Source organism: Protopterus annectens, chromosome 4.part1 (genome assembly GCF_019279795.1).
Source record: "Protopterus annectens isolate FY-2018-M chromosome 4.part1, PAN1.0, whole genome shotgun sequence".
Classification (NCBI taxonomy): domain Eukaryota; kingdom Metazoa; phylum Chordata; order Ceratodontiformes; family Protopteridae; genus Protopterus; species Protopterus annectens.
Genome location: NC_056734.1, coordinates 653,221,888 through 653,233,664, shown reverse-complemented (window position 1 = coordinate 653,233,664; position 11,777 = coordinate 653,221,888). Strand labels below are relative to the sequence as shown.

The window sequence follows — 11,777 nt, the reverse complement described above, 5'->3', positions numbered from 1 at the left end:
TGAGTGGATGGGAAATAGAAAATTCACCCCAGGGATCACTCCAGTGGCTTTACTCGACAGAGGCACTGGGAACTAAGTTTGGGTGGCATGATGCAAGGGTAATCCTATGGGCTAGGCTTTTAAAGGCTCCAGGGCCATTAGTCTAGTACACACCTATGAACCTATGAACTTATAATCCCTATGGATGCTGTAGTGTCCTAATGAAGTATATTTAGCTGTTGTTAATAACTTGTGCATGGCTCTAGGAAGTATTTTTTGTAAGCACAAGAGAAGACAGTGGAGTGAAAAGAGAATGCCAGTATAAGGAATGATGAAGCCTGTTCCTCTTTTAAACTCTGATATGACAACTACATTTAGGTAGTTAGAAAGAAGAACATTCTGACATTTAGTTTAGGATGGGGTCAGGTGCATAATATCTAATGTAATTTGATAGCTAAGGATATAATCTTACCCCTTCTCTTATTTGTTTTTTATTCCGACGTCAGAGTAAAACTTCAGTCTGGAATTAATTTCAGCGTTATTATCACTCTCTGTTTTGAAACACATAAATGCTCTCCACATTGCTATTATAATATTCTAAAATATAATTTGCTTGAGTAAAGCTTAAATTCAAAGGAAATATGTAATGCAGTGTATAGCTTCATCAGCTGTTGATTCATTTATTTGTTCAACAGGGTAGGACAGATGTACAGACTCCCATGTAGAATGCACCCAAGCTCAGAATCAATCTGTAGAGCTAAGGACTTTGAGGTAACAATGCTAACTGTTGCACTAAAATGCCATCCTGCCAGAGGTTGTTGTTTTCATAAAAGCTGCTTATGACTTCTGTTACTGCAATAATTCAACTGATACATATTTACATATTTGATGAAGGATCTATAGTTTCTTGGAAGAGTTTATATTCCCTATTAGGTGTTGCCTCGTGTTATGATGTGGTTTAAAAATAATGATGTAACATTTTGGGCCAAATATGCAAATAATTACTCCAGCACCAGATGCTATGATGGCAAATATCTCTACAGCCACCATATACTTTCCTGTTGTGCTGAGGTATGCTGGTATGAATGACAGCCAAACACTAACAAATACAATCATGCTGAAGCTGATAAATTTAGCTTCATTAAAACTATCTGGCAAAGTTCTCACTAGAAAAGCCACAACAAAGCTGATAGTGGCCAAGATACCCAAGTATCCCAGCATGCAGAAGAACATGACTACTGAACACTCATTGCATTCTACTATAACTTTATCCTCTTCAGTTTTCATATTCTGATACAGAAATGGTGGAAAAATTGCCAACCAAATGATGCATATGATAACCTGCACCAGGGTGCCAAAGAAGACAATAAAGTAGGGAGTTTTTGGTCCTGCATATTTCCTTAACTTGCTGTCAGGCTTTGTTGCTTTAAAAGCAATGACCACTGTAACAGTTTTAGCCAGTATCCCAGAAACAGAGAAGGAAAATACTATCCCAAATACAGTCTGTCGGAGCAAGCAGGTCAGTGTATGTGGCTGACCAATGAACATCAAGGGACACAGGAAGCAGAAGAACAGGGAAACAAGAATAAGAAAACTGAGTTCACGGTTGTTTGCTTTCACAATCGGGGTGTATCTATACTTAACAAAAGTACACAGGGCAAAAACTATAATCATTGAAGAAAATATTGTGGAACCAGTCAGAGATGACCCAAGTGCTCCTTCATAAGAAAGAAAGTCAACAGATTTCTGGATGCATGTAGTCTGTTTCTCATTTGACCATTGGTCTTCAGGGCATCTGAAGCAGTTATTAGCATCTAGAAAAAAATATATATGGTCATACAAATTCGTAAAGGAAATAATCCTTCTGTTACACATTTATCAATAATCATGACTGCATACTTCTCAATACACTTGCACATGAATGATTTTTTTTCAAACTTTTTAGGTAAAACATGAAACAAATAAGAAGCTGTAACATAACTTAACGGCAATATTTCAAATACATGTACTCACCTTCTTCTCTAATGCATGTCAAATAGCAACTATGCTCATAAAAGTCAGTATAAATACAACTAAATTTCTAACAACTCAGATAAAATAAAAATTGCAAAGAAGTTGAAAGGTATAGTTGAGGGGGGTTTAGAAGTGTTCAGCTGTCCCTGATTTTTCTTCATATTTTAGTTTCAAAAAACAGTAAAAAGGTGACAACATAGTGTAAGGATGCAGATGTATCAACCAAATAACTAAGGCATTCAATAGCACTGTTTTTATTCAAAACTGTAAACCATTAAGCACTTTCGTCCATACCAATCAGATCCTGAAGAAGCCCTGATCAGTGTGGATGGAAGCCCTTAATGCTTTACAGTTGTTTTGAATGAAAACTGTGCTGGTGAACATCTTAATTATGTTGTTGATACCTCTGCATCCTTAGACAACGTTGTCACCTTCACGTTGTCTTTTGGTGTATTTTTGGTGACTTTAAATCCTTTGGAAATCATATTTTAATTTGCTTTATGAAAAGTTGTGGTGCTACGGCAAATCATTGAGGATTGCAGTTACTAAATAATGACAGACATTTGAGTTACATACTTCATAACTGTCAGAAAAAGCATGCTGATACAAAGCTTGCTAATGTGAAGAAATCTCTCCCCAATCTTTTAGTATTCCCTTTGATTCTTGAACTAAGATGTTGACAATTATGGGTCACACACTATATTCTGACAGTAGTGAGCTGTGTTGCAGTTATCTGTTTAGTGTGCATGGGTCTGTGTGTGTGTGTGTGTGTGTGTGTGTGTGTGTGTGTGTGTGTGTGTGTGTGTGTGTGTGTGTGTGTGTGTGCGTGTGTGCGTGTGTAGGTGCGGGGGGTTTGAAATTACTCTGGTTAAATATTAATTTTTAGTTTACTATATTCTGATATATGACATGTATAGCATCAATAACATTGTCTTCAGTTGTTGGGTACGGATGCTGTCTCTGGATGAAAGTGACTGACAATATTCAGATTAAGTATATTTGTTCTGGCTTTGTAGTATTCATGTGCATTTGTGTGAAACTAGGTGGAGTAATTTACAGGGTCTATTTTAACACAATTAGATCTCTGTGGTGCACAGTTAATGACATGGCTCTATTTGATTTGTAAGAGGATTGTCTGTGATGAAAATGTCTATAAGTGAGTAGTTGGGGATGATGAATTGTATCTAACAGTATCACATTGGCCACATTGGGACAGCTGGAAGCTTGAAAACAAAGCATTTGGACTACATTTTGCATCCAGGGACGTACCTTTAAACTACATTTAAAATTACTGCATTTATCATTTAAATCAGCTTTATGTGTTTCCTGTTATGCTTTTGTTCTGTATCTGAAGTTAAAGCTATTAATTGAAGGCATTTTTATAGCTGCAGTGATTTATAGCATATTATTTTCAAGTGGTTTATGTGTTCTGCCTAGGTGTTTAAACCATTTCTGGGTGGGATCTCATTTTATTGCATTTTTGCTATCTTTCTTCTGATTTTTTTTCCATCCTCCACCCCTTTCTTGCTGTGCTTTTAAACTTGGAGACTTTTGAGCTGCCTGTCCTTATTGTTTATCTAGCCTTGGTAGCTGAGCTGCCTGTCTTTACTGTTTATCTAGCCTTGGTAGCTGAGCTGCCTGTCCTTACTGTATATCTAGCCTAGGTAGCTGAGCTGCCTGCCCTTACTGTTTATCTAGCATTGGTGCTACTCGCAGACCCACTCTCATCCTTTGTATACCTTAAGCTATCAAACAGCAACACCTATCCTCAACAATCACTAAAACACACACCAAAAGCAACACCTAACAACATATATAAACCTACACCCAGTGATTCCCCCCAAAAACAAAGAACAAAAGGCAAGCAAACACTTTACTTAGTACTCTAGTGGACTTGATTGTACAACACACAGATGCCCCCTCACCAGGCTGATCAAGCGGAAGGTATGGTTAGTTCTTTATATGGAGTTGGAAACTGCAAAACCTCATACACACTCATGTCACTGCACCACAGGTACCAATATAATGCTAATATAGTCCACATGGGTGTAAAAGACCACAGACATATATCACTGGATAATATGAAAAGAGATATTATTGATCTCTTTGAATATGTGTAACAGACAGGTTTGTGCCTTGCATTGAGCAGTATGCCACCTTCACCAAGGATGATGCCACAGTATGAACAGAAAGTGACTGACTTTAATAATTGGCTTAGTTTCTGGTGTTATTCCAGGTGGATCCAATATCTATTAGTATAGGAGGATATGGTAAACAGTCCACATTTCTTTGCTAAAGATGGTCTGCACCTGCCACCCCCCCACCAGGCTTTTGGATATTGGCTAAAAGTTTATCTATTCTACAGTGCCTTCCACACATTTAGACCAACAGCAGCAAGGATATGAGCTAAATGTAGAGGTGCCTTGATCCACATTACCAAGAAATACACCTCCGGCTTGGTTAAGTAATACCATATTCCCATAACCATAAGCTTCAGGAAATTTCTAAGGCTTTCTGTTTCTGGGTCGCATTATCAGCTCTCTGCAGTACCCTTTGGTTTATCTACAACTGCAAGGTTATTCTCACAGTGTCCACAATTCCCTCAGTCAGGCACACTGGTTATGAGGAAAAACAACAAATCAAGTTGTACAAGGTATTTTAATAAGAGCGAGACCCTAAATTCTCAGTACAAAACTCCAGATTAAGCGCTTTCATTCCACAAGGGAACTTCATCAAAATAACACAATCCAAAATTCAAAGCACTTAAAATAGTATCATCAATTAACATACACTTCCAGCAATAGGTTAACTGAATGATTACAAATTATTATGTATTAAAATGTGGTCTAAGATATCTGAAAATCAAACACAGTAGAATAATGATAAAATGGATGAACACTATAGATGAAAAATAAAACTGAACATAAAACTAAAACATAAAAATTATGTCTACGTACAACCATATATCTTCCAGCAAATGCCCAAGTATTCCAGGAGAAACAAATTGTCAGCCAAAGATTTACTTTAAGGCTCTCTTTCTTAAAGGGGAAATAATGGTACAGTGTTCATTTAACCATGGGGGTGAACAAGCATCCAGTCTGAGCTGCCACATAAGTTCACAGAACTCAAGGCTGTTTTCCCACTCACCACTCCTCTCAAATTGTTTAACCTGTTTCAACACCCAGAATTTGAAACAGTAATCTACACATACCAAAGTGTGTTTAAAAAGGGCAATGGTGTCTTTCTTTCTACTGATTTCATAAAAATGCTCATAGATCATCTGTTTCAACTTTTTTTCTGTTTTGCTTGGTTGTATTCTAGTAAAATGCTCGAGATTTTACATGGTGATGGAAAATATCAAGAAGTATCTATAAATTAGATTAACTTTGCATACAGGAATGTGGACATGTATCTTGAAGACTACTTGTTCCAGGAGGTGTTAGATGAACAACTTTTTGACTTCATGCGGGTTCCCAAACTGGTGATTCGAGATATTATTGGGATCCCTAAAACATACAAAGATGTTCAAAACTCCCCTTTGAGACCAACTGTCTCTTCAGTAGGGCCAAAAACGCAACCGCTTGTTATGCATGTGAATAGCAAGTTAAAACCATTCTATACCATTTAGCCCCACATTCTAATAGACCTGTGGGACTTCCTGACCAAGTTCAGGGACATAGAATTTAATGCAGACTATTTTTTTTTCACAATTGACATTAAAGATTTGTTTAGTGTCATTCCCCACAACATAGGGCTGTCTTGGTTTGAGGAAGTTATAGTGGATTTTGACTTCCTTTCCCTCTTGGAATTCAGACTCGTCTTGGAAAACATGGAGTCAGTACTTAAGTACAAGTTTGTATTTTTCCAGGGGGAGTATTACAAGCAGATAGGTGGGGTGGCTATGGGGGCCTCTTGTGCCCCATATTTGCCAATATAGTTATTTTATACTGGGAAGAACATTATGTGTTTACTTCATCATTCTATCAGTATAGTAGAAGCCATTTTTGGCACCTGGGCAACATACTTATTGTATGGAAGGGCCCAAGGGATACTGCAGAAAAACTTTTAGATTATATTAACAAAACTACTAATTTTCTGAAATTTACATCCAGTGTGGGAGAAAACGAATCCTGTTTTTTGGATGTAGACATTAGGAAGGACTTGAGTATGAATAAATATATTTCTCAGTTATACAGGAAAAAAAATTTCTAATCCATACCTACATTTTAAAAGTGAACACCCCTACTTCCAAAAGAGGAATATTGTCAAAGGGCAGATGGTTAGGACTGCCTGCATGACCACCCTTAAGACTTAATATCTGAGTTGGAATATATTGGAGACCTCATCGTTAGAAGAAGGCACCCCAAATCTATGGTGAGTTCTATTAGAGATGTAATGTTGGAAGGACGGGGTGTTAGATTTAAACCTATTTTATCCATAGAAAACCCAGTGGGTTGTTCACGAACAATGGATGGTGCTTTGCCAACAATGGATGTGGATCACAACAGTCAGGTGGGTGGTGGTGAGCCTCACCAAGGTAGGGAAATCTACTTTGTGTCAGATTTTCATGGAGGCATCCACTTTATGAAAAATATTTTCATGACTTACTGGGGCATCTTTGCTAGTATGCCCAGTACTTTGGACATTTTTTCCAGGGATGTAAAATTTAGTTTGAGAAGGGGTTACAACCTAAACATTTTTGAAAGGATTAATAGCAATACTATTGGGACAGGGTGGCGAGGCAAATATAAGTGTGGTATGTGCCCCCAATGTTCTTCTATTGCTGACACGGATAAACTTGATTTTCAGCACCCTGGTGGGATTTTGAAAGCCAAAGGCTATTATAACTGCCAGACAAGGGGGTTGTTTATTTGGCATTTTGCTTAGTCTGTTTTGCATATTATGTTGGCAAAACAGAAAGAAAACTGAAACAGAGGATCTATGAGCATTTTTATGAAATCAGTAGAAAGAAAGACACCAATGCCCTTTTTAAACACATTTTGGTATGTGTAGATTACTGTTTCAAATTTTGGGTGTTGGAACAGGTTAAACAATTTGAGAGGGGTGGTGACTGGGAAAACAACCTTGAGTTCTGTGAACTTATGTGGCAGCTCATACTGGATGCTTGTTCACCCCAAAGGTTAAATGAGCACTGTTCCATTATCCCTGCTTTAAGGAAGAGAGCCTTAAAGTAAAACTTTGACTGACAATTTGTTTTTCCTGGAATACTTGGGCATTTGCTGGAAGATATATGGTTGCACGTAGACATTTTTATGTTTTAGTTTTATGTTTAGTTTTATTTTTCATACACATTGTTCATGCATTTTACCATTATTCTACTATGTTTGATTTTAAGATATCTATCTTAGACCACATTTTCATATGTAATTATTTGTAATCATTCAATTAACCTATTGGTGGAAGTGTATTTTAACTGATGATACTATTTAAGTGCTTTGAATTTTGGATTGTGTTATTCTGATAAAGTTCACTTGTGGAATGAAAATGCTTAATCTGGGGTTTTGTACTGAGAATTTGGAGTCTCGCTGTTATTAAAATACCTTGTACAACTTAAGTTGTTGTTTTTCCTTGTAACCAGTGAGCCTGACTGAGGGAATTGTGGATTCTGAGTTTTGGATTTTGCAGTCAGTATTTTTCACCTTGTGGTTACCGATGTTTATACTCATAGTATCTAGCCTTATTCATAGCTTATTGCAGTCAGAATGACATTCACATTTTTTCTTTATATCGATGACTTGCTTGTCTTTGCAGAATCTTTATCCTGATGACAAGAGTCATTAACATGGGCAATGTCTCTTTTGAACAATCTGGGCTTCCAGACAAATATTGTAAAATCATGCTTGGTTCCATCTCGCAAGATTGTTGTTTCTGAGATACCTTATAGATTCTTGTCTTCAAATTAACTTTTTAACACAAGACAAAGTGGATCTTTATCTAGATGTTTCCTGAACTTCTCCAATCAGTCTTAGGCTTCTGCAAGAGAATTTGTCAGGATTCAGGGATTCATGACTTTGATGATTCTCATGATACCGCTTGCCAGATTACACATTAAAAAATATGAATGCAACATTTGCAATCTCTGCAATATCAAATTCCAGTTTTGGGCTTTATGAAAAGGGAACTGCAGTGGTGGAGATGACAAATCCATCTGAACTGAAGTCTCAACTTTTATCCTAAGACTCCAAACCAATCTGTCAAAACAGATGAATACGATTTTAGTTGTAGTTTCCAGAGGGGTGAAAGTACAAGACCTGTGGAATCTTTCAGTCAGACTACAGCACTTCAACTTAAAAATGATGTTAGCTGTGATCCATACCTTAAAGTTTCTGTATCATCTTTGGTCCCCAGGACTTCTTTAAATGATTGCAGACAATTCATCAGTAATGTAATATATAAACAAGTAGGGACATACAAGGTCATACCCTCTCTGCAGGCTGGCAAGGATAGCTTGGGAGTCAGCTCTTCAGCATTCCTTATCCCTCCAAGCTGCTTACAATTTGACAGAGCAAAACTTGTCTGCCACTAAGTTTTGATCTTACATTCCTTCAGAGCAAACTTAGTGGTAGACAAGCTGAGCACAATCAAGGTAGGACCTCACAGATGGAACTGAATAGGTGAGGTCTACTAAGAATTGATCCAGGTGTGGTGAAATCAAGTAGATCTGCTTCCTTCCTTCCTTTCAAAATAGACAAACAAGTTTTGTTACAGGGGTCATTGCAAGCAAGCCTGGAAGATGGATTCATTTTCATTTTCTTAAAAGGGAATTTTCCTTTTATGCATTTCTGCACTTTCCAATGATATACGTGTAACACTGAAGATTCAAAAGCATACCCCAAAAATAACTGTGGTGACCACCATTTGGCACAGGCAATATTGGTTATCATTTCTTATGGAACTGGCCAAAGGCAATTACCATGAGCTACCTCACAGATTGAATGTATTCACACAAGACTGGGGGGGGGGGGGGGGGTTGATACACCTTTTTATCAAACAACTTCAACTGACTGCATGTGTGATTCAATTTTGATATCTTTTAGGCACTTATTTCATAAGGACTTGCACCGAGTACTAAAGGACTCAATAAAGTCTACTAATAGAAAACCCTATGTTGGTAAGTAGAAACACTTTTTTTTAATTGGTGCATAACCAATATACAGGGTCCCATCAGGGAGTTTGTAATGCAGGTGCTCAAATATTTATATGGGTTACTTTCCTTTTGCCTCATTTATTCCACTATAAATGCTCATTTTGCAACCACTTCAGCATGCCAGATCTCTTCTCCTCTCTTTATTGTTTGTTGAGAAATAGTTACTGAAATGAGTTTTACAGCTGAGACCTCCTAGTAAAGAGTCTGGTCCTCCTTGGGATCTGATCTATGTGATGAAGACATTGTCTGTATCACTATATGGACCTGAACATCAAACCAATTTAAGGTTCATGACTCTGGGAGCAGTTCCCAAAACAGTTAATGTGCAAGACATGGGGAATTCATCAGACAGCCAAAGTACATCATCTTAAAAGAGTTTTGGATGTTATCCATGCCTTGAAGTCTTTCTATCACCTTAGGTCCCCAGGACATCTTCAAATGATTACAAACAATACCACAGTCATGTAGTATATAATACTGCCATGAAGGTTGGCAGTGATAGCTTGGGAGTTAGCTCTTCAGCAGATACTCTTTTTTTGCAGGATGCCAGAACAATGTTGAGTACAGTTTTCTGAGTTATAACATCTCATGGTGAATGAACCCTATCTGATTTTCCATTGGGGTTGGTGTCTTGAAGGACAAGCCCATTCATGCTGAAAGTGGGTTCAGAATTTACTTTGAATCAAGCCACCAGGAGAACAGGTTCTGCATGCCCTCGATGTGGATAGGCAGCTCATGCACTATCTTGGGAGAACTAAGCCATTTGGAAAAGATGATTAGCTATTTATTTCTTATCAAATGGGAAAAAAGTGGCACTTTGCATTCAAACAAACAATTTCCAGGCTACTGTCTACAACTATTATTTGGTTATTCCCTCCATAGCAAATCCACACACATTCCACTAGAGCCTTGTCTTCTTTGAGGGTGTAATGAATTTGGTGGACTCTAGAATCATTCTAGAGGCACCTGCTTGGTCCTATGTACACACATTTATAAAACATTACAAACTGAATTCCATTTCTAGGCCCAGGTCAAACTTTAATAGAACCAATCTCCAGAGGTTCGTGGATCCATATCCTTCTCCCTTCCAGGGTGGATTGATTTGGTATTTAACCTACATATAGCCTAAGGGCAACTGTAGTAGTGGAAATGATGAACATAGTACAGTTGTGTAAGTTGCACTTACCCATAACAGTAGATATTTGAATTCTTCACTGCTACAGTAGCACCACCCACCCTCTATCCCATTACTCTTGCATGCAGTAGTCAATGGGGTATAAAGTAGGGTAGTCTTTTTTTTTATCATTATATGTTTTATTATTATTATTATTATCGGGTAGCTATTACAGGACTGTTAGGCTCTTCTCTCATTGTGTGGTCAAGAAAGTCCTGAAGAAAGCTTTCCTCTGTCAACTGGTTTGTATAGGATATGGAAGTCATCTCTAATCCTGGCCATTGGGTCACCATACTAATTGCCAGTCATATGACTCTTACATAGTACCGTGTGAGTAGGATACGTATTTATTTTAGCTACATGGCTGCCGTACTTGCCACCATAAGTCCAAGTGTATGTTAGACAAGCCATAAGAACACAATGACTGTGGCAGGCAGGTACAGGTATAGCTGGTGTTAATATTGTGGGATACCTTATCATCTGTGCCATCTAAAACCATGTGACAATGCACACGCATATATTTCTTTTGCAAGATATTTGGAATGTGGATGCAAGTGGAACAGTACACATGTAGCCAAAAACAACTGATCAAACACTTATGGAGTATTGTATGTCTCACTAGACTGTCCCTAAATCCAAACAATGCTACACCTCAAAATGCATTCACTCGAGGCACTCCTTAAAATGGAGGATATCAACATCTGTGCAGTGACAGAGACCTGGTTCAAGGCTCCAGAGAGCACCCCTGCATTACCAAGCTATAATTCATACCACACCTTTCGGCCACCTAACCTGGACCAAAACACTAAAGGTGGAGGCATGCCCATATTCATTAAGGATGTCCACACCTCCAGGCAAGTTGCTCAGCATAATGCATCCGAGATTATCTAAGTACAACTAACGCTGGGCAAGACTGAAATCCAAATTGTAACTTGCTACAGATCCCCCACCATGCCCCAGGATTCCCACTCCTCATTTCTTGATACACAGGAAAATATTAGGGTACAACCCAACACCCTAATAGAGGGCGATTTCAACTACCCCACCATTAACTGGGAAAACGACTCATGTGCCAACTGTTTTGCTCAATGTTTTCAGGAATTCATAAATTTCAACGCCTTGGATCAACTTATCCACACCCCCAACAGGGGCAGCAATATCCTAGACCTGGTCATTACCAACATGTGTGACCAGTGTTCCACACCAGAGGTCAATTCCTCATTGGTCAGATCCGACCACAAGCTAATCAGCCTAGACATCCACATCCCACCCCCACCCCCCATTAGGGAAACCACTGTAAAAAATTTCTCCAATGCCAACTTCACACTTCTTAAGACAAAAGTGGCAAACTTCACAACACCCATGCAAATGGACAATAGAGGTACGACTGCTGAATCCTACACAAATGCACTTTATAAGCACTTACACAAGTGCATGGTTCAT

General features: G+C 38.2%; 1 protein-coding gene across 1 annotated transcript in view; it reads right to left on the bottom strand.

Annotated features, from left to right (window-relative positions):
- Positions 1-876: 876 nt before the first annotated feature.
- LOC122801269 (vomeronasal type-2 receptor 26-like) overlaps positions 877-11,777 on the bottom strand; it is a 48,303-nt gene continuing 37,402 nt past the window's right edge. Inside the window, exon 4 of the mRNA XM_044070819.1 lies at positions 877-1,793. Within this exon, the coding sequence (XP_043926754.1) occupies positions 877-1,793 (917 nt within the window). The remainder of the gene's footprint in view (positions 1,794-11,777) is intronic.